Genomic DNA, 22,501 nt, shown 5'->3' with positions numbered 1-22,501 from the left:
CTACCAATGGTGTTTTTCACAGAGCTAGAACAAGTAATTTCACAATTTGTATGGAAATACAAAAACCTGGCATAGCCAAAGCAATCTTGAGGAAGAAGAATGGAACTGGGGGAATCAACCTGCCGGACTTCAGGTCTACTACAAAGCCACAGTCATCAAGACAGTATGGTACTGGCATAAAGACAGAAATATAGATCAATGGAACAAAATAGAAAGCCCAGAGAGAAATCCATGCACCTATGGACACCTTATCTTTGACAAGGGAGACAAGAATATTCAATGGAGAAAAGACACTCTCTTTAACAAGTGGTGCTGGGAAAACTGGTCAACCACTTGTAAAAGAATGAAACTAGAACACTCCCTAACACCATCCACAAAAATTAACTCAAAATGGATTAAAGATCTAAATGTAAGACCAGAAACTATAAAACTCCTAGAGGAGAACATAGGCAAATCACTCTCTGACATAAATCACAGCAGGATCCTCCAAGACCCACCTCCCAGAATATTGGAAATAAAAGCAAAAATAAACAAATGGGACCTAATTAAAATCAAAAGCTTCTGCACAGCAAAGGAAACTATAAGCAAGGTCAAAAGACAGCCTTCAGAATGGGAGAAAATAGCAAATGAAGCAACTGATAAAGGATTAATCTCCAAAATATACAAGCAACTCCTGCAGCTCAATTCCAGAAAAATAAAAGACCCAATCAAAAAATGGGCCAAAGAACTAAACAGACATTTCTCCAAAGAAGACATCAAGATGGCTAACAAACACATGAAAAGATGCTCAACATCACTCATTATCAGAGAAATGCAAATCAAAACCACAATGAGATACCATTTCATACCAGTCAGAATGGCTGCTATCCAAAAGTCTACATGCAATAAGTGCTGGAGAGGGTGTGGAGAAAAGGGAACCCTCTTACACTGTTGGTGGGAATGCAAACTAGTACAGCCACTATGGAGCACAGTGTGGAGATTCCTCAAAAAACTGGAAATAGAACTGCCATATGATCCAGCAATCGCACTCCTGGGCATACACACCGAGGAAACCAGAATTGAAAGAGACACATGTACTCCAATGTTCATTGAAGCACTGTTTATTATAGCCAGGACATGGAAGCAATCTAGATGTCCATCTGCAGACGAATGGATAAGAAAGCTTTGGTACATTTACACAATGGAGTACTACTCAGCAATTAAAAAGAATACATTTGAATTAGTTCTAATGAGGTGGATGAAACTGGAGCCTATTATACAGAGTGAAGTAAGCTAGAAAGAAAAACACCAATACAGTATATTAACACATATATATGGAATTTAGAAAGATGGTAACAATAACCCTGTATACGAGACAACAGCAGAGACTCAGATGTGTGGAGCAGTCTTTCGGACTCTGTGGGAGAGGGCGAGGGTGGGATAATTTGGGAGAATGGATTGAAACATGTATATTATCATATGTGAAATGAATCTGACATGGTTGGGGGTTCCCCACCTCAATACTCTGTGGATTTAAGAGGCTGTTCCTTTCGGAAGTGTATAAATTAGCCTGGGATAGAACCTGCACGTTGAATTTACTAATTAAGAAATGAGAAACCAGAACTATAAAGGTGGCATAGAAATACAAGAAACTATTCTTAAGTAATCTTTTAAAACTTTGAACAGAGTTACAGATTTTACCATTTGTTATAAACTGGTATATATAATTTAACCAGAACCATAAGAAAATTAGTATTGTGTGAATTCTGAAGCACTTTCAATATGTTGTAGGAATAATGTGGACTTTCTTGAGTTTTACACATTCATAAGTAAATGGTCTGTACCTTGTGCCTTTGTTGGTTTTCTGTGAGCTGTAGTTTCTGGGAAGTGAGCAGCTCTCATTCCTGTAACTCTTGTAATCCAGTCATTCGCGTGCCTCCTTCATGTGGATTCAGTACGGCTGTGGTGCTGTTATCTCTCTGATAGGAACTCTAACTCGGTGTAAAGCCCCAAAGGTCTGTTAATTATTTTTATTTTATATTGTACTATATTTTATTTACAGTGTTATGTTTGTTTCAGGTGTATAGCAAAGTGATACAGTCATTAATATATATATATATATGAATTAACAAAAGCAGTTCCCGTCTTTTGATGGGGTGCTCATGGTTTATAACATAAATGGCATTATTTTGAGAGAGGGATAACTTAGGTATGGCATTGGGTTTTTTTCTTTTTGCAGCTTGAGGCAGTTGTAAAATAACTTAATGTAGGTTTTTACAACTGTGTATTCTATAGTATTTTTTCATTTGGTGAAATTTTAACTGTTAATGTTTTTGGTGTTGTGCTTTATACCATTTATTAACTAAAAATTAAAAATAAATAAATAAAATTGCTGTTAATAGTTAAAATGGTATGAAATATCATATTTTTTTCCTAAAGGGAAGAATAAACAGATTGAATTGTGAAATAATCTCTAGAGCCAGGAATTGTAATTTAGGAAAAGTGTTATGGGTGTGTCTTGACTCATTTGTCATGTTTATGGTTTTCAGGGAGTTGATGCTGATTTCACATCAGAAAAGCATGGAGCAGCTGCAGGAAACCCTTAGACAGAAGCTGCTGAACAATGATAACTGGAGGGAGAAGGTAACGAAAATGTGACTTTCAGCAGTATATGTCTTATTTGCCTTTTTAAAATTCTGTCCACTTGCCAGGCTACTTCAAATAGGTTTCTTTGCTTCTGGGCACACCTTTGATTCCTTCTGGAACTTCCTAGACCAAACATGCTTATGATATATATTTTTTCCAAAATATTAGACAAATAGGAAATTAAAAGGTAAAAATAGAATTTGAAACCTTATAAGTTTAAGATAGCTTTTCGTTCTCTTGTAAAAGCATAATTTTTACTTTTAAATATTTACTGTTTTTCCCCATAAAATGACAGAATCTGCATTTGACCATATCCTTAAAAACAGGGGAATATTAATTCATTCTTACAGTTTCTCTGCCTTTAAGAAGATAATAAAAGAGAATGAAAAATGACTTAAAATTATTATTATGAACTTTTGGCAGTAAAATAAGTATTTAGCTCACTATTTACAAAGAAAATGTTTGCTCTTAGAGTATTAAAAACTTCTTCATTGATTTTTGTCTTCAGAGTTTTCTATATTTTCAAATTTTCAGCAGTGAGTATATATTTCTTTCATAACTTTAAAGAATACAAATTATACTTTTAAAATTATTATCCTCTGCTTTCTCAGGCCTTGCACAGCTTTAGTCATTAAGGCTCCCTGTTATAAACTACTGATATTTTTTGACTGATCCCTTGGCTTTATCATGCATACTGTGCTGAAACCTTTGCAACCAGCTGTGTCTTTTCCCCTACCAGTACCTAATCCAAGCTCTAGCCTTCTGTCTCAGTATTCTGATTATGTCTCACATGTGCATCAGAACTAGAGCTGGCTACTGAAATTCAGATAATTTGACTGAAGTCCTGACAGACTGTTTGGTTATCATTAGATTCTTCTCCTCAGTGACTAGACATTATAACATGTAACCCTAAGCAACAAGCAGTGGCCACTTTCAAACTAACATCTCCACCTGGAATCCCCCACTCTGCCATCTACAAATGAAACCCTCTAGGTGTTGTTGCTGGCTCAGGTCAATTCTAAATTTGTCACTTTCGTTTCCAGCCTTTACACAGTTGGTCACATCCAGTCTGGCCCTCTATAAATCAATCTCCCTTCCTTTGTTGTTTGGGACTGTGTCGTAGCACATTTGGGCTATAACAAAAATGATCACTATAACAGCAGTTCCACATAGGCAACAATGAAAATTTGAGAATATGGACTATGTATCTCATTCTTATTTTATTTTGTGGCATAGGCTTTTTCTTCTCCTCCTTCTCTAAAGACCACACCTCTTTAATTCTTTAAATATTATTTTTAGCCTCAGTGTACTCAGTTGGCTAATCTATTCTTATTCACTTCCCATATCCTTACAAATCCATGTTTATAAGTGTGAAAAAATGATTCACATGCCTTTAATAAAAATCAAAAAAAATTCAAATTAAAGCAATGAGAGATTATTTTTTAACCGCTTCTGTTTTGTCTTGTGATGAAGGTCATTAGACAGTCTTTCATTCATACTCTTTCAGTTCAGTCACTCAGTCATGTCCGACTCTATGCGACCCCATGAATAACAGCACGCCAGGCCTCCCTGTCCATCACCAACTCCCAGAGTTCACTCAAACTCACGGTCATCAAGTCGGTGATGCCATCCAGCCATATCATTCTCTGTCATCCCCTTCTCCTCCTGCCCCTAATCCCTCCCGGCATCAGAGTCTTTTCCAGTGAGTCAACTCTTCGCATGAGGTGGCCAAAGTATCCAGTGAACACCCAGGACTGACCTTTAGAATGGACTGGTTGATTCTCCTTGCAGTCCAAGGGACTCTCAAGAGTCTTCTCCAGCACCACAGTTCAAAAGCGTCAATTCTTCAGCGCTCAGCTTTCTTCACAGTCCAACTCCCACAGCCATACATGACCACTGGAAAAACCATAGCCTTGACTAGATGGACCTTTGTTGGCAAAGTAATGTCTCTGCTTTTTAATATGCTATCTAGGTTGGTCACAACTTTCCTTCCTAGGAGTAAGCCGTTTTTAATTTCCTGGCTGCAATCAGCATCTGCAGTGATTCTGGAGCCCAAAAAAATAAAGTCTGACATTATTTCCACTGTTTCCCCATCTATTTCCCATGAAGTGATGGGACCAGATGCCATGATCTTTGTTTTCTGAATGTTGAGCTTTAAGCCAACTTTTTCACTCTCCTCTTTCACTTTCAAGAGGCTTTTGAGTTCCTCTTCACTTTCTGCCATAAGAGTGGTGTCATCTGCATATCTGAGGTTATTGATATTTCTCTCAGCAATCTTGATTCCAGCTTGTGCTTCATCCACCCAGCGTTTCTCATGATGTACTCTGCATATAGTGAGAGTTGGACTGTGAAGAAAGCTGATCCCCGAAGAACTGATGCTTTTGAACTGTGGTGTTGGAAAAGACTCTTCAGAGTCCTTGTACTGCAAGGAGATCCAACCAGTCCATTCTAAAGGAGATCAATCCTGGGTGTTCATTGGAAGGAATGATGCTAAAGCTGAAACTGCAATACTTTGGCCGCCTCATGCGACAAGTTGACTCACTGGAAAAGACTCTGATGCTGGGAAAGGTTGGGGGTGGGAGGAGAAGGGGTCGACAGAGAATGAGATGGCTGGATAGCATCACCGACTCTGTGGACATGAGTTTGAGTGAACTCCGGGAGTTGGTGATGGACAGGGAGGCCTGATGTGCTGTGATTCATGGGGTCGCAGAGAGTCGGACACGACTGAACGACTGAACTGAACTGAACTGACTCTGCATATAAGTTAAATAAGCAGGGTGACAATATACAGCCTTGACGTACTCCTTTTCCTATTTGGAACCAGTTTGTTGTTCCATGTCCAGTTCTAATTGTTGCTTCCTGACCTGCATACATATTTCTCAGGAGACAGGTCAGGTGGTCTGGTGTTCCCATCTCTTGAAGAATTTTCCACAGTTTGTTGTGATCCACACAGTCAAAGGCTTTGGCATAGTCAATGAAGCAGAAATAGATGTTTTTCTGGAACTCTCTTGCTTTTTCCATGATCCAGCGGATGTTGGCAATTTGATCTCATACTCTTTAAGGGACTGGAAATTACAACTCTTTCATGCAAAGATGGGCTCAATAAGGGACAGAAATGGTATGGACCTAACAGAAGCAGAAGATATTAAGAAGAGGTGGCAAGAATACACAGAAGAACTGTACAAAAAAGATCTTCACGACCAAGATAGTCACGATAACGTGATCACTGACCTAGAGCCAGACATCTTAGAATGTGAAGTCAAGTGGGCCTTAGAAAGCATCACTACAAACAAAGCTAGTGGAGGTGATGGAATTCCAGTTGAGCTATTTCAAGTCTTGAAAGATGATGCTGTGAAAGTGCTGCACTCAATATGCCAGCAAATTTGGAAAACTCAGCAGTGGCCACAGGACTGGAAGAGGTCAGTCTTCATTCCAATCCCAAAGAAAGGCGATGCCAAAGAATGCTCAAACTATCGCACAATTGCACTCATCTCACACGCTAGTAAAGTCATGCTCAACATTCTCCAAGCCAGGCTTCAGCAATATGTGAACCGTGAACTCCCAGATGTTCAAGCAGGTTTTAGAAAAGGCAGAGGCACCAGAGATCAAATTGCCAACATCCGCTGGATCATGGAGAAAGCAAGAGAGTTCCAGAAAAACATCTATTTCTGCTTCATTGACTATGTCAAAGCCTTTGACTGTGTGGATCACAATAAACTGTGGAAAATTCTGAAAGAGATGGGAATACCAGACCACCTGACCTGCCTCTTGAGAAACCTGTATGCAGGTCAGGAAGCAACAGTCAGAACTGTACATGGAACAACCGACTGGTTCCAAGTACGAAAAGGAGTACGTCAAGGCTGTATATTGTCACCTTGCTTATTTAACTTATATGCAGAGTACATCATGAGGAATGCTGGGCTGAAAGAAGCAGAAGCTGGAATCAAGATTGTCGGGAGAAATATCAATAACCTCAGATATGCAGATGACACTACCATTATGGTAGAAAGTGAAGAGGAACTCAAAAGCCTCTTGATGAAAGTGAAAGAGGAGAGTGAAAAGGTTGGCTTGAAGCTCAACATTCAGAAAACAAAGATCATGGCATCTGGTCCCATCACTTCTTGGGAAATAGATGGAAAAACAGTGGAAACAGTGTCAGACTTTATTTTGGGGGGCTCCAAAATCACTGCAAATGCTGATTGCAGCCAGGAAATTAAAAGACGCTTACTCCTTGGAAGGAAAGTTATGACCAACCTTGATAGTATATTGAAAAGCAGAGACATTACTTTGCCAACAAAGGTCCATCTAGTCAAGGCTATGGTTTTTCCCGTGGTCATGTATGGATGTGAGAGTTGGACTGTGAAGATAGCTGATCGCTGAAGAATTGATGCTTTTGAACTGTGGTGTTGGAGAAGACTCTTGAGAGTCCCTTGGACTGCAAGGAGATCCAACCAGTCCATTCTAAAGGAGATCAATCCTGGGTGTTCATTGGAGGGAATGATGCTAAAGCTGAAACTGCAATACTTTGGCCACCTCATGCGACGAGTTGACTCACTGGAAAAGACTTTGATGCTGGGAAAGGTTGGGGGCGGGAGGAGAAGGGGACGACAGAGAATGAGATGGCTGGATGGCATCACCGACTCTGTGGACATGAGTTTGGGTGTACTCCGGGAGTTGGTGATGGACAGGGAAGCCTGGCGTGCTGTGATTCATGGGGTCGTGGAGAGTCAGACACGACTGAATGACTGAACTGAACAGAACTGAAGGGTAGTTTGACTATATGTATGCGTGCATGCTCAGTCACTCAGTCATGTTTGACTCTTTGCAACCCCATGGACTGTAACCTGCCAGACTCCTCTGTCCAGGGGATTCTCCAGTCAATAATACTGGAGTGGGTTGTCATTTCCTCCTCCATGGTATCTTCCCGACCCAGGGATCGAACCTGTGTCTCCTGCATTGGCAGGCAGATTCTTTACCATTGAGCTACCTGGAAAGCCCTGGCTATATGTATAAAGAGATATTATAAACATTTCATCCTTTTCTTTTTGGTCCCATCTTGTGAGTCAGAAATTTCACTGATAGAGACTTCCATGGTAGTCCAATGACTAAGATTTCACAGTCCCAATTCAGGGGCCCAGGTTTGATCCCTGGTTAGGGAACTAGATCCCACATGCTGCAACTAAGAGTTTGCATGCCACAACTAACACTCCACACAGCTAAGTAAATAAATAGATAGGTATTAATAAAGAAAGAAATTTCACTGATGGAAGTAATGTTTGTAGAGATTCACAGATCTTTCCTCAAACTCCTTAGTTCCTCTTCAACTGGGAGAGTGAACTTTCCTGCCTTTGCTTATGTAGAAATTCCTCATCTCCATGATCACACATTGCTAACATCCTTCAGATATTAATCCATTGGAGAAGAAGTCTCAGCACTTATGATCCAGTCTAGTACTGCTGCTCAGTGTGCTCTGTGCCTAAAGTGCTAACACAGCACGTAGACTGAGTTAGTGTTAGCATCTGACCATATAAGTGTATGCTCTTGCTTTATGCTAAGTTAATTTGTTGATGAAAATAAATCTATATAAGATTCTCTAAGTTTTTAAGATCATGGATATCTTTCTAATAAATTAAATACATCATAGATGTATTTGGCTCATATAATTTTCTATAATATAAATGGATATTTCGTTTTTTGAGAGGATATGACTTTTTGTTAATAAATTTTATCATTTAGTTTAGCAGTAAATAAAGATCCAGACCAGTAAAGCCAATGAATGATAATTATCCTTGGCTGTGTTAGTTATCGAGACTATGAATAAAAAGTTCCCTGAAAGTCCTCTCATGAGAAAGAAGAATCACTAATATGACATTGTCATCTCTTTCTTGGGTCACTGTGCCTTTGCGTAGGAATGAAATGTTCCCTTTACAAATATATAATACACATATTAGAATAAACTTCATAACTTAAATGCTTTTAACATTCAAAAACAAGTAGATAGCAATTTATGCCTGTGCTTAATTATTTTAGAGTATGTAAAAAGCACATAATAGAATCAACAGTTGCTATGCAACAAGGATGGCACATTTTAAAATAACTGAGTGTTTACTAATTGTCATGGATTTTTGTTTATTTCAAGTATTGCTTTGATGTGAAGAAAGCAAATTAATGTGCAGGCTGAACATTTTAAATTGGTACCAAATACAGTGTTGGTACTTTTCAGTTAAAATGTTGTAATTAAAAAATTTCCTACAGCCAGACTGATTACAATAAGTGATAGTCACTTACTACCTATCACTTTGTAGTGCCCTAAATAAATTCCAATCAAATATTTTTTTGGATTATTACTAAAACATCACATTATGGGTCATTTTCAGTTATACTATTGACGTCATTTTAAACAATACATAGAGTTTGTAGCAACCAATAATTAAAACATAGAAAACCTTATTTCCTCACTAAGTGAATGGGAGAAAAAGTTTACTTCAAGAAATAATCAGTTCCAGCATTAAAGGGGGAGGCAAAGAAAATCTCAAATTCTTCTTTAAAATAGAAGAGACAAATGACCTAGTAATTCCTAATGTAGTTCCGTGAACTGTTAATCAAATTTATAAGAAACAAGTTATAAAATAAAATTTTACAGGAATAAAGTTGTCATTTTAAAAAATATCAATTTCCCTTTATGTATAATAAATATATGGCTAAAATGAATATTGAGGGTACACTTTAATTTTTATAATTGTGCCATGTATTAGTAATTTCCAAAATTGAATTAATAAAGTCATAAAATTTTAGATCAGAATAGCCTGCAAAGATCATCTGATTTAAACCCTAAATCTAGATAATAAATATAGTCTCCATTATTAACATGTTTACTATATGTCAAGCCTTGTGCTGAATGCTTTTCATCAATGTAATCTTAATCACTCTAACATTATTATTCCCATTTGCACATAGAAAAAAATAAGACTTGGAGAAGTTAATTTGCCAAGTTTATATAGCCAGGAATTGAGAACTGATACAACCCCTCCACCTTCAAAAACTGAGAGCTAAACACAAAGTCCAACATGTCTGTATTTGACTTAGGTGGACTAATAGGAACCAGATTTACCCTCCTTTCTGAAACAACTAAAACACTGGAGAAAAGATAGAAAACAATGGTTTCAAGACTCTGGACATCAGGCGGTGAAGGACAGTGATTCCTGGAGATAAGAGACAGACAAGGTAACCCCTGTCATTACTCTAACTTAGTACCTTGAAATAGATTTAAGGTAGAGGGAGTGGGAATCCAGGTGGAGTTTGGCAGATTCTGAGTTGAGGAGACTTTGCTAAGAGTCCAGGGAAATCTATGTGGCTAGAATTCACAGTTGAATGTTCTCAGAAGAGAGCTGCCCAGAGAAAGAATGTTGGATATCTGCAAAAAATCCCCATTAAGTATATGTGACCCATGCATATATATGGGGAAACTACCTAGAGCCAGGGAGATGGATCTGAAAGGATTAGAGATAAGAGTACCAAATACTTACATGAGGTCAATGATAATGTCTGTTCTCACCAGCCAGACTGGAAAGCCAGCAATTCACAGGGGACTGGGTTAAGTTCTCAGAAGGGTCTTGCATGAATTGTAGGGAATAATTAGTCCTAGAAGACTAAATGCTGAGCTGGTCCTGCCTAACAAATTTTAAAAGGAAGACCTTAAAAAATATCAGGCTGATTCCAAGAAACTTAACTGCTCCCAGAAAATAATTCAAGATTATTTATAAGAATACAAAAATATCCAGCATTTAACAAAGCAAAATTCACAGTGCATCCAGTCAAAAAATTGTCATGCATGGGAATAGGAAAATAGAACTCACAATGAGAAGAAAAATCAACAAATAAAAGTTGACTCAGAAAGGCACAGATGTTAGAATTATCAGACAAGGACATTAAAACAGTTATAATAACTGTATTCTTTATGTCCAAAAACTAGAGGAAAATTTGACCATGTTAAAAAGAGGTGTAGAAGATATAAAAATCTAAACTGAATTTATAGAGATGAAAATTACAGTATCTGAAATGAAAAATACACTGGATGGAAAATTAAACATTCCAGAAGAAAAATTTAGTGAACCTGAAGACACAGCAATAGAAGCTATACAATGAGATAAGAGACTCAGAACAAACAAACAAAGAGCATCAGTGAGCTGTGAAACAAATTCAAGTGGCCTAATATATGTATAATTGGACTCCCCATAGGACAGGAAAGAGAGGACAGAAGAAATATTTGAAGCAATAATGGCTAAAAACTTAAAGTTTAATGAGAACTATAAACCCACAGATTCAAGGAGCTCAATAAAGCTCAAGCACACCAAGAGACATTATAATCCAGTTGCTAAAAAATGTCAATTAAAAAATCTTAAAAGCAACTAGAGAATAAAAGACATATATAGAGGAACAAAGATAAGGATGAGAGCAGATTTTCTAAAAATCATAAACAATGTAAGCAAGAAGACAGTAGGGCTGAAAGTACTGAAAGAAGGGTTGGGCAGGGGTGAGGGGGTGGCAGTGGGAGCTGCTAACTTAGAAATTCTATACAAAGTGAAAACATGTTTCAAAACATGAGGGTAAAAGAAAGGTCTTTCAGAATGAAAAAGCTGAAAAAAATGTATCACCAGTACACCCACACTATAAGAAATGTTAAAAGTCCTTTATTCAGAAGGAAAATTATACCAGATGGAAATAGGGATCTATACAAAAGAATGCAGAACACCAGAAATGGTAGCAATGTGAATAAGTATGATATTTTTATCATTTAAATTTCTTTATAATTGACTATTTTTAAAAATTAATAATCTAATATGACATCTATAGCATATAGAAGCAAAATATATGACAACAATACCACAATAGCTGGGAAGGGAGAGATGAAGTATGCTGTTGTAAGATTCTTTAAGTGAAAATATAATTTATTTGCTGTCTTAACTGCAGGGTTCAGTGGTGAGCTACCATCAGGCACAGCTGGATTCAGGGCTCTCAAGCTGTTTTTCTGCCAGATTGGCTTCTTTTTCAGACTCAGGGTTGTCCCTCCTGGTGGCAAAAAGGGAGCAGCAAAGTTTCCCATCACTTTTCTACATTCTTAGCAAGAGACTGACTGTGGCTGTAAGATTCTAACTGAACCATGCGCTCAGTCTTAGAACAACCATGACATCTGGCAAGACTGAGTATATTGGTTCACTCAGGTCAGGCCTGGGTCATGTGCTCATCCTTGCAGGACAGAATCCCACTCAATCATATGACTGATAGTAGGAGAAGAATTAATCACTCAGTTCAGTTCAGTTCAGTCGCTCAGTCGTGTCCGACTCTTTGTGACCACATGAATCGCAGCATGCCAGGCCTCCCTGTCCATCACCAACTCCCGGAGTTCACTCAAACTCATGTCCATCGAGTCAATGATGCCATCCAGCCATCTCATCCTCTGTCGTCCCCTTCTCTTCCTGCCCCCAATCCCTCCCAGCATCAGAGTCTTTTCCAATGAGTCAACTCGTCACATGAGGTGGCCAGAGTATTGGAGTTTCAGCTTCAGCATCAGTCCTTCCAGTGAACACCCAGGACCGATCTCCTTTAGGATGGACTGGTTGGATCTCCTTGCAGTCCAAGGGACTCTCAAGAGTCTTCTCCAACACCACAGTTCAAAAGCATCAATTCTTCAGTGATCAGCTTTCTTCACAGTCCAACTCTCACATCCATACATGACCACTGGAAAAACCGTAGCCTTGACTAACTAGATGGACCTTTGTTGGCAAAATAATGTCTCTGCTTTTTAATGTGCTGTCTAGGTTGGTCATAACTTTCCTTCCAAGGAGTAAGCGTCTTTTAATTTCATGGCTGCAATCACCATCTGCAGTGATTTTGGAGCCCCAAAATATAAAGTCTGACACTGTTTCCACTGTTTTTCCATCTATTTCCCATGAAGTAATGGGACCAGGTGCCATGATCTTAGTTTTTTGAATGCTGAGCTTTAAGCCAACTTTTTCACTCTCGTTTTTCACTTTCATCCAGAGGCTTTTAAGTTCCTCTTCACTTTCTGCCATAAGGGTGGTATCAGGAAAATAACAAATATCCCCTGAAATTCCCAGATAAGAGATGGGCCAAGAGATAGGGCAACTGGTGAGCAAACCAACAATGAACTGGGAAGTACAGTGGACCCTTCTGGGGTATCTTCCTGGCGGATTACCCTTCTCTCTGAGAATTTCTCCACCTGCCGCATGGGTTGAGTCAGATTCCTTTCATTTTGCCCCTCTAGGGCCACTCTGCACCCTTGAAACCCTGCTTTCTATCCTCAAAGCCTGAATTGAATGGATGAGAGTAATAGTTCGACCAACCTTGATAGTATATTAAAAATCAGAGACATTACTTTGCCAACAAAGGTCCGTCTAGTCAAGGCTATGGTTTTTCCCGTGGTCATGTATGGATGTGAGAGTTGGACTGTGAAGAAAGCTGATCGCCGAAGAATTGATGCTTTTCAACTGTGGTGCTGGAGAAGACTCTTGAGAGTCCCTTGGACTGCAAGGAGATCCAACCAGTCCATTCTAAAGGAGATCAATCCTGGGTGTTCATTGGAAGGACTGATGCTAAAGCTGAAACTCCAATACTTTGGCCACCTCATGCGATTAGTTGACTCACTGGAAAAGACTCTGATACTAGGAAAGGTTGGGGGCGGGAGGAGAAGGGGACGACAGAGAATGAGATGGCTGGATGGCATCACCGACTCTGTGGACATGAGTTTGAGTGAACTCCGGGAGTTGGTGATGGACAGGGAGGCCTGGCGTGCTGTGATTCATGGGGTCGCGGAGAGTCGGACACGACTGAGCGACTGAACTGAACTGAACTGAACTGAGTAATAGTTCCTGGACCCTCTAACTCTTGATTGGGATTGCTGAGTAGGGAACAATGGCAGAAGATCTAAGGAAAGGAGGAAGGGGTCCTTTCATTCTAGTTATATCCACTAACCAACCACCACAGCCCCCCTTTCCCCCCAGCTTTATAGAGATATAACTGACATATGACACTGTGTAAGTTCATGATGTGCCACATGATGATCTCTCTCTCACACACACATAAACACATATATATAGCAAAATAATTACCACAATAAGATTAGTTAACACATTCTTCACACAATTATCTTTGTTGTTTTGGTAGTAAGAATATTTAGATTCTTATACAATATATCAAGTGATATATCACTAGAAGATAGACTGCATCAAGTTAAAAATATATTCTGTAAACTCTAAACCAACTACAAAAATAGAAGAACAAAGAGCTACAGCTAATAAACTAGCAAAGGATTGGAAATTGAATTTCAAAATAATGCAAAAGAAGACAGAAAAAGGGGAAAACAGTGAGATGGGTCAAATAGAAAGCACATAGCAAGACAGATTTAAAGCTAGTCATATCAATATTCAAATTAAATATAAATGGTTTAAACCAGAGATCAGCAAACTTTTTCTATAAAGGTCCAATTAGTAAATATTTTTGGTTTTTGGACCATATAGTCTCTGTTGCAACCACTCCACTCTGCCCTTGTAGTTTAAAAGCAGCCACAGATGATATGCAAATGAATGGGCATGGCTGAAGTTTAGTCTGTGGGCCATAGTTTGCCAAGCCCTTATCTAAACATCCCCATTAAAATACAGAGCTTGTCATGTTGGATAAAAATGCAAAATTCTACTATATGTTGCCTATAAGAAATGTATTTTTATATAAAGAAATATTTTAACAAAGAAGCTAAAAGTAATGGATTGAAAAAGAAGCTGGAATTGCTACATTATAATCAAAATAGAGTTCAGAGAAAGAAATCAGAGTATTTAGAATATTACCAAAGATAAAGAAAGTCATTTCATAATGATAAAGGGGTTGGTTCACCAAGAGGACATTTAACTCTAAACATTTTTTTCACCTAGAAACAGATCTTTAAAAATTAAGCAAAAAGTGATAGAACTGCAAGGAGAAATAGACAAATCTTTAGAGTCAGAGATGTCAATATTTCTCTCTCAATAATTGATAGGAAAAATACCCAGAAAAACCATTAAGGACATATAATATGGAAAATAGTAAAATAGTTTATTCTTAAGAAATATTAACAAATATGACTTAATTGATACATATAGAATTCTTCATTTAACAGCAGAATATGCATTCTCCTCATGTGTGCATGGGACATTTATTAAAGTAGATCATATACTGGGAATAAATGCCTTAACAAATTTAAAAGAATTCACTGGACATGACTTTGAATAAACTCTGAGAGACAGTGAAGGCCAGGGAAGCCTGGCATGCTGTAGTCCATGGGGTCACAAAGAGTCAGACATAACTGAACAACTGAACAGCAACAACAACAAAAAAAGAATTCAAGCCATACGAAGTGTTTTCTCTAACCACAACGGAATTAAATTAGAATTCATTAACAGAAAGTTATCTGGAAAAGAATCCCCCAATATTTTGAAACTAAATAAATACCAACTCCATTCTCTTAACCACTGTGCCATGTAGATGTGTGGGAAAACAAGGTGCATGGGGAAACTCACCACACTGAGCTATGGAGTCCACCAGAGACATCTGAGTGCACAGCCTGCCCCACCTCGTGATAGCTCTAAGATCTTGGTGAAGGTACTAAATTTCTCTGAGCCTATTTCTTACTCTATACTGTGGGAACAATAATTACTATATGTTCTTTCAGAATTGTTGTAAGAATTAAATGAGTTAGTAGAGGAAAAGAGCCCTATACCATACAACCTAGCTTGTATGAGGTGCTCAGTGAACATTCTCTCCTTCCATCCTCAGTTTTCCTCAGTTCTTGGCAGGACTTCAATACTTAGTCTGATTCCTTAGCATTTGCATTTTTAATTACAAAGTCTAGTGTTCCAGTGTTCTTGCCTGGAGAATCCCAGGGACGGGGGAGCCTGGTGGGCTGCCGTCTATGGGGTTGCACAGAGTTGGACACAACTGAAGTGACTTAGCAGCAGCAGCATTTTAATAGTCATCTACTTTTATAACATAGTTATTCAGTGGTTAATTTAGAAATAATCTGAAATACTAGTTTTCAATTATAATTTTTTTTTAACTTTTAGAAAATAGTATAATCATTTTTGGGCTTTCCTGGTGGCTCAGATAGTAAAGAATCTGTCTGCAGTGCCAGGAACCTGGGTTCAATCCCTGGGTCAGGAAGATCCCATGGAGAAGGGAATGGCAAGGCACTCCAGTATTCTTGCTGGAAAATTCCATGGACAGAGGAGCCTGGTGGGCTACAGTCCATGGGGTTGCAAAGAGTCCAACATGACTGAGCAATTTTCACTCACTCATAATCATTTTCAGGAGGTATATTAATATTTTGTTTAATGATAAGTGTACATCAAATATAAACAAGTGGTCTGATTTATACTTGACATCTGAAATTTCCTTGGTTTTAAAGGGATCATCAAGTAATAAGTGACTATGTTGTAACATGGTGTCTGCCTCCATGAACAGTGTCTCACTGTATCTCACTGTGCACAATATTCATTGAACCCATGCTAGGCAAGGCACAAGCAGGGAAGCTGGAAGGAAAAATCAAGGAGTGGTAGGAATTGCAAACACATCTATTTTCCCCTGACTGGCACAGCAGCACTAGCAGCAGATACGCTGTATCCTCTCCTCTTGTGGTTGACCCAGCCGTCACAGCCATAACACAGCCTCATTGCCATAACACAGCCAAAACATAACTGCAAGGGCTTTTCCAGGTGGAGCTTATATATGCTTACAGAACAAAGGTAGCCAGTGGCCAAGTGAGTACCTTGTGACGTGCACGCACAGTGCTATAAGTGAGCTCAACTATTATATAATCATTATTTACAAAACATGGGGCAGGAGTGAAAGGACATGGTGAGAGAGCCTGACCACCACAATCTTGGCTAATTTGCTCTTTCCCTACAAACAGAAAATGATATCAGAATCAACCAGAAAGATCTCACTTGGCAAACAGTGAAAAGACAGCATTTTGCACATTAGTATTAGAAACAAATATTATAAAACAATAACTATGCATTTCAAGACAAATACAAAAAGGATTTAAAAAAACAATATACTCAGAATGCTTTGAAGTCTTCAGAAGGCCTTCAGGAATGAGACAGTTGAGCTAGAGGAAGATATGGATGAATTAAAATCTGGAATGTGTACACAGACAACAATTGATTTTACTTTCTCTAACTCTTGAGCTCATATTTTTATTCATGCTTTTTTTAAAATTAGAATTTCCTCATTATCAGAATTACTATTATATAAAGCAGTTCATATTTTATATATGCACTATCACCTAATTTATTTATTTTTCAAAAACATAAGTTCTGCCATCTAAGATATTGTAAACAAACAGCTGTTATCAACATGTAGAAAACATAAACATGACAATTTTGCATGAATTCATCTTCTCAATGACAGCATACCAGCTTAAGCAAGTCATTGCTGGTGGGCTCATTGTTTTGTTCAGACTCTTCAGGTCTTGAAGGAACCGGTAGTGTCATCTCTCTGTGCTATAGAGTCAACACATTCAGATGGCTTTTGACTTGCCATTGCAGCTTCCTTAAATATTTAGAAGTTCCACCTGAAGTTCATCCCTTTGCTTCTTTTTCTCAGGTTGTACAAATTAAAAATCAAATCAGTACATCACTCTTCTCCTTTCTATCTGTAGTGCTTTTTCTTTCCCACCCTCTGTCTGTTCCTTCCTTTTTCCCTCTCTCCTTACCTATACTAGTTTATTCAAAGGAATAGGTCAGGGGCAAAGAGCCCTTTCTTCCTGGAGCAGGTAGAACAGAACATTCTACTCATTCAAACAGTCAGCCACCCTCTTTCCTTCCCTGAATGCATCCTTTGTTTAATCTTCAAGGGACTCTGCTGATTTGCTAAATGACCTTTTCCTCATAATTTAAAGAACTTCTGTTTTTAAAAGTTCTTCTCAAGTCCTTCTGTCACCCAGTTTACAATTTGTCCTGTCCCATCTCGTTTGTGCACGTTCTCCTTCTCTTAATTTGAGTCCATATTTTGAAAGATGTCTTTCTATCCTAAAATAACTATTTGGCTCTACCAATTAACAACACAAGCAAAATTTTGTGAACATTTGACATTTTAGTACCTCAGCAAAAATTTTTCTTTAGCTTCTCAAAAAATGTTATTTACTCTCTTTTTTAAAATAGTGTGATGGTATCTTATGGACTGTTAACTCAAAGTTTTCTGAATGTTTTGTATTTGATTTCCTCTTTTCATGTCTTCTTATCTATTCTAGCATGGCTGGAGCACAGTAATCAAATGGGAAATACAGTTTGAAAGTCAGGTTGGAGAATTCCAGGGCTTCCATACATGGTATCCTACTTGTGCCATGAATAATAGCACAGGCCAGGGGAGAGAAGGGAGCTGAAAACATGCCTGGGCTCTGCTCACCATGTCCTGTGCCCTGCCCAAGACTGTGTTTATCTAGGGAAGGTGTGCTTTGTTGATTCTTGCAAAGGTGTCATAGGGGCTGGTGGTGGTCTAGTGGAAGATAATACATGGGAGTTTGGATTTTATAATGCAGTGAAAAGCCACCAAGAGGGAATAAAAGAATTCAATGTATAGTTTGTGAAGAACACTCTGCTGTGTATCAGGGGTTGGAGAGAGGCAGGAGTAGAAGTAAGGAGTCCAGTCAGGAGGTGGTGGTGACCACAACTAGGGTGGTGATAGTAAGAAGTGCAGAGAAATCAGTAGACTCAATGTATCTTTTGGAGGCAAAATGAGCAGGGCTTGATGGTGGATTAGGTGTGGAGGGTAAAGGAAAGAGAAGTGTGAAAGGCAATTGCTCCAGTTACTGACTTGAATAACTCCATGGGTGGTGGTGCACATCCTGAGATAGGGAGCACTGAGGAAGGAACAGATGGGAAGGGATTGTATCAAGATCTCTGGTACAGACAGTTTATTTGAGACACCTATAATGTATCTACATGGCTACCAGGAGGCAAGAACAAAAGTAGCTGAAATTCAGAACATCTGCTTTTTTTCTCTAAGTGCCCTGAGGCTTTCCTTGCTTTTCACAATCTGATATCAACCTATCTGAACAATTTTGTCATGTGCTTAAATGATTATCGGTATTCTTTCCTCCAGACAATATAGAAATTTATTTTGAAAGAGCCAAAACAACTCCAGTGCAGTGAGTATAAGCATAAGTGCTTTGTCTTGAGGCAAATGACCAGTGCAATAAGCCCTACTGACCCCATACTGAGGCTGGTCTTCTATCTGCATTTTATGTAATTTAAAGGTCTTCCTGCAAAGTTCCTTAGCAAACTTTCTGTTTCCCAGTTATAGTGTTCCCTTGAGAAATTCAAGTTGACCTCTCTCCTTCTCTTATTGGCTTGAGAATCACAGTCACAGTAAGTTAGGTTTGACAGTTTTTCTCCCAAGTTATCTGCATTTACTTGGTCTTAGAATTTATAATCTAAATAATTTATAATTGCCCAATGTAAATCTAGAGCCAACCTGTCACTGGGATCCCTTTTCTAATCCACTAGATAAACTCCCAGGTGTGAATGACTCCAGTACTCATGGATTTGTTCTGTCTTACTCAAGTAGGCAGAGCCAAAACCAATGACTAAAAACCACAGGGAGGGAGATGTTGACTCAACTAAAGGAAAAGCTTCCTAATGCTTAGTGCTGTCTGAAAATGGAAGTGCCTGCTGGGGAAGGAGTGAGTTATGGTTTCTGGTGGTGTCAAGGCATAGAGCAGATAATCATTTGGTGCAGATTCCATGGTAGAGATTGAAGTCAGGGTGTAGAAGTAATCTCCACTGACTATTGAATTCCTTCTCCTGCAAGAGCTTTACACAGATGTTTCATCTCATTTAATCCTTATAACAACCCCCAAGGGAATCAGTTATAACCCCACCAGGAGAGGTTACAGTCACAATTTAAGATCACACAGCTAGAGTGGCAGAGCCAGGATTTAGAGCCAGGATTTAAACTCTTGAGTCCAAAGCCTTTGTTTATCCTTCCACAATTCATGGAAGCTTGAGAAAATGAACTAGGGGATTTTTAAGGTCCTTTCCAGCACTGTGGTTCTGAGTCGAAATCTGGATACACGCATCACTGACTGTTTTCCTTCAATCACCCTTCTGGCCTCAATCTCATTAAAATTATAATCTATGACTCCAAAACTGTCTGTGGTCTCCATCAAGAAAGTTCCTTTTTTAAAAATCAGCATTTATACCTTGTATCCACTCTGAGTTTTCAACAGAACTTAGTGTGAGAGCCTCAAAATCTTTTCTTCTTTTTTTTTTTTCTTATGCTGGCAAAGACAGAGTTTACACTATAAATGTACAGAAAACTAAGCTTTTAGTATTTCTGAAAACTTATATTGTCCTAACTTCTCTACTCATTTTACAGGTCTTAAAAGTCTTCGAAGATCTGGAGATATTTGACCCAAGGTCAACTTCTCTGGTCCAAGTTCTGAGTCAGATTTTTTAACATTAGAATTTAAAAATTCATGTTAGAATTAGAATTTTTAAATGATTAGACCCTAAGAGTTCTCATTACAAGCAAAAGTTCTATTTCTTTAATTTTGTGTCTATGTGAGATACACATAGATCTGTAAACTTTTGTGATAATAACTTCAGGATATATGTAAGTGAAATCTTTATAGTGTATACCTTAAACTTATATAGTACTGTATGTCAATTATATCAACAAAACTGGGAGAAAAATGAGTCTGAAAATAGGCTTAATTTACTTATGATAATATGGCATTAAATTTACTTATGATAATATGTGTGTTAAATGCTGTTTTCTAGATTGAAGCTGAACTTGCCAAGGAAAGAGCCCAACATTTGGTTGAATTTCAGGAGCAAGCTCTTCTCTTTAAGGAAGAAGCTAAACTGGAACTTGATATTGAAAAGGAAAAACACCAAGAAATAATCCAAAAGTATAAGAAAGAACAAGAAGAATTACAAATGAAGGTCTGTCATCATGGTATTCATTATCATTTAATGGATTTGAAACTGTAGATGTTGGTTATTTCCTCCTAAGGACAACACTATATTTCTAACTCCTATAGATTTCCTCACGGTCATCACTGCTTATTTTTAGATAGAATGATTTGGCTATTCTCCAAACTGAATGACTGAGATAAATTATATAAGAATATAATCCAGCTATGTATGGAATTTTTCCTACGAAATAAATGTATTTTTAAAACAGCATAAATTATGTAACTAATAATTAACATGGTTAGGTATTCTAATACCTCAAATGTCCAACAAAAGATAATGATGTGTTTTACATAATTAAAATTTTACCAACAACTAAAGTCTATCCCCGTTAGTTGCAAATATTTTCAATTTTAGTTTTGAATGAAGGCGAAATATTTTTTAAATATCAGACTTCCATAATTTCTTAATGTATACTAAACAAAATATAAGGTTTTGACAATATTCCCTTGTTTTCATAAGACCTGAAAGTAGAGTGTGCATGTGTGTGTGTATGTGTGTGTCTTTTGTGTGAGTATATTAACCAAGGCCTAGTGGTAAAGTTATATTTTGAATAAACTCATTAAGAGTTTATGTAAATCAGCATTAAATGAGACTTCTGGCCTCCACTTTGTTGTACAGGGGATATGGTACAGTTTTTTCAGTAGCTCACTGTGAATAGGCAGCGCCAGCCACATGAATGTGGTTTCACAGGTCCCCATACAAACCTTGCAGGTTTAATGTTCTGCAAATGCTGTCTTGAAATTCTTAATAATAATTTAATCTCTGAATTTGTGTTTTATAAGTGCAGTCCTATTTGGGACAATGGGACAATGGAGCATGCGCTGAGAGCTTGTAGCCTCAGCTCACCTAAGGTCCCCTGCTCCTCTTCTGGACAGTCCTGTTCTAGACATGCCCTTACTTCCTGGCTCCTGCCCCCACTCCCCTTTTGCCCTCACCCTGTGACTGCTGTTACTCTCCCAGGTGGCCCAGGGCCGTCAGCAGGGGAATGCTGAAAGGCAGGCCCCAACTTGCCAGGGCTACAGTCTTTCAAGAGAAGTCCTAAGTCCAGATTTTGTGAGGAATTCTCTTGATTTTTTTTTTTTTTTTACTGTTGACTCCCTTATTAAAAAAAATCAAAGCATGTTTATGGCTCTGTGAGCCTCCTCTTCCCAAGATAACCTGCTCTGTTTCAGTGGCAACTCTCCTCTGGATGCAGGAAACTACTGCTCAGACCCAGAAGTGACCCTCTTCTTCCCTAGGTTAATTGAAGAAAATGGAATATTAATTTATAAAAACTGTGGTGAATAGATTTCTTGTAAAAGTTGTTAATGTAAATTTAACATCTGAAACAAATTTTGGGTACATAACTTTTAAGTAATGGTTCACAAAATCCTTGGAACTTTAGTCTATAAATGCTTTCCAGATTCTTCATGGGCTGATTTCTTGTTGTACTAATATTTATAATATGACAATATCCGTAGCATAAATAATGATATGTTTTGTCAGAAGCAGCTTTGCTCTGTCTGGTCTGTTTTGTGTTATTTGTTTTGCTTTTTTTTAAGGAGAAAAATAAGCAGTCGTTTCCCTTCTAAAGATGCTGTGACACTGAGAAGTTTTTCAAGTTGTTCTTTCCTCTCTTTGTCTGGAGGTACCACCTTCAGAAGCAGTATATGTTCAAAGTATTCTGGTATACTCTAGAACTGCATTATCTAATATAGTAACTTATGTGCCTATGTAAGTTTCAATTAATTAAAATTAAATAAAATTGAAAATCGAGTTCCTCACTCATGTTCACCACATTTCAAGGGTGCAATAGCCCATACTAGCAAGTGAGAGCCTACTGTTAACATTTCTTCTCAGTTCAGTGACCA

At 38.1% G+C, this 22,501-nt stretch overlaps 1 protein-coding gene across 1 annotated transcript in view; it reads left to right on the top strand.

The window, feature by feature from the left end:
- Positions 1–22,501, top strand: part of LEKR1 (leucine, glutamate and lysine rich 1) — a 237,816-nt gene that overhangs the window by 191,803 nt on the left and 23,512 nt on the right. Inside the window, exons 9-10 of the mRNA XM_055411122.2 lie at positions 2,529–2,622; positions 20,454–20,618. Of these exons, the coding sequence (XP_055267097.2) occupies positions 2,529–2,622; positions 20,454–20,618 (259 nt within the window). The remainder of the gene's footprint in view (positions 1–2,528; positions 2,623–20,453; positions 20,619–22,501) is intronic.

Source organism: Moschus berezovskii, chromosome 1 (assembly GCF_049115385.1).
Source record: "Moschus berezovskii isolate FMDL1 chromosome 1, NW_MosBer_1.0, whole genome shotgun sequence".
NCBI lineage: Eukaryota > Metazoa > Chordata > Mammalia > Artiodactyla > Moschidae > Moschus > Moschus berezovskii.
This window is presented reverse-complemented; position numbering and strand designations above follow the sequence as displayed.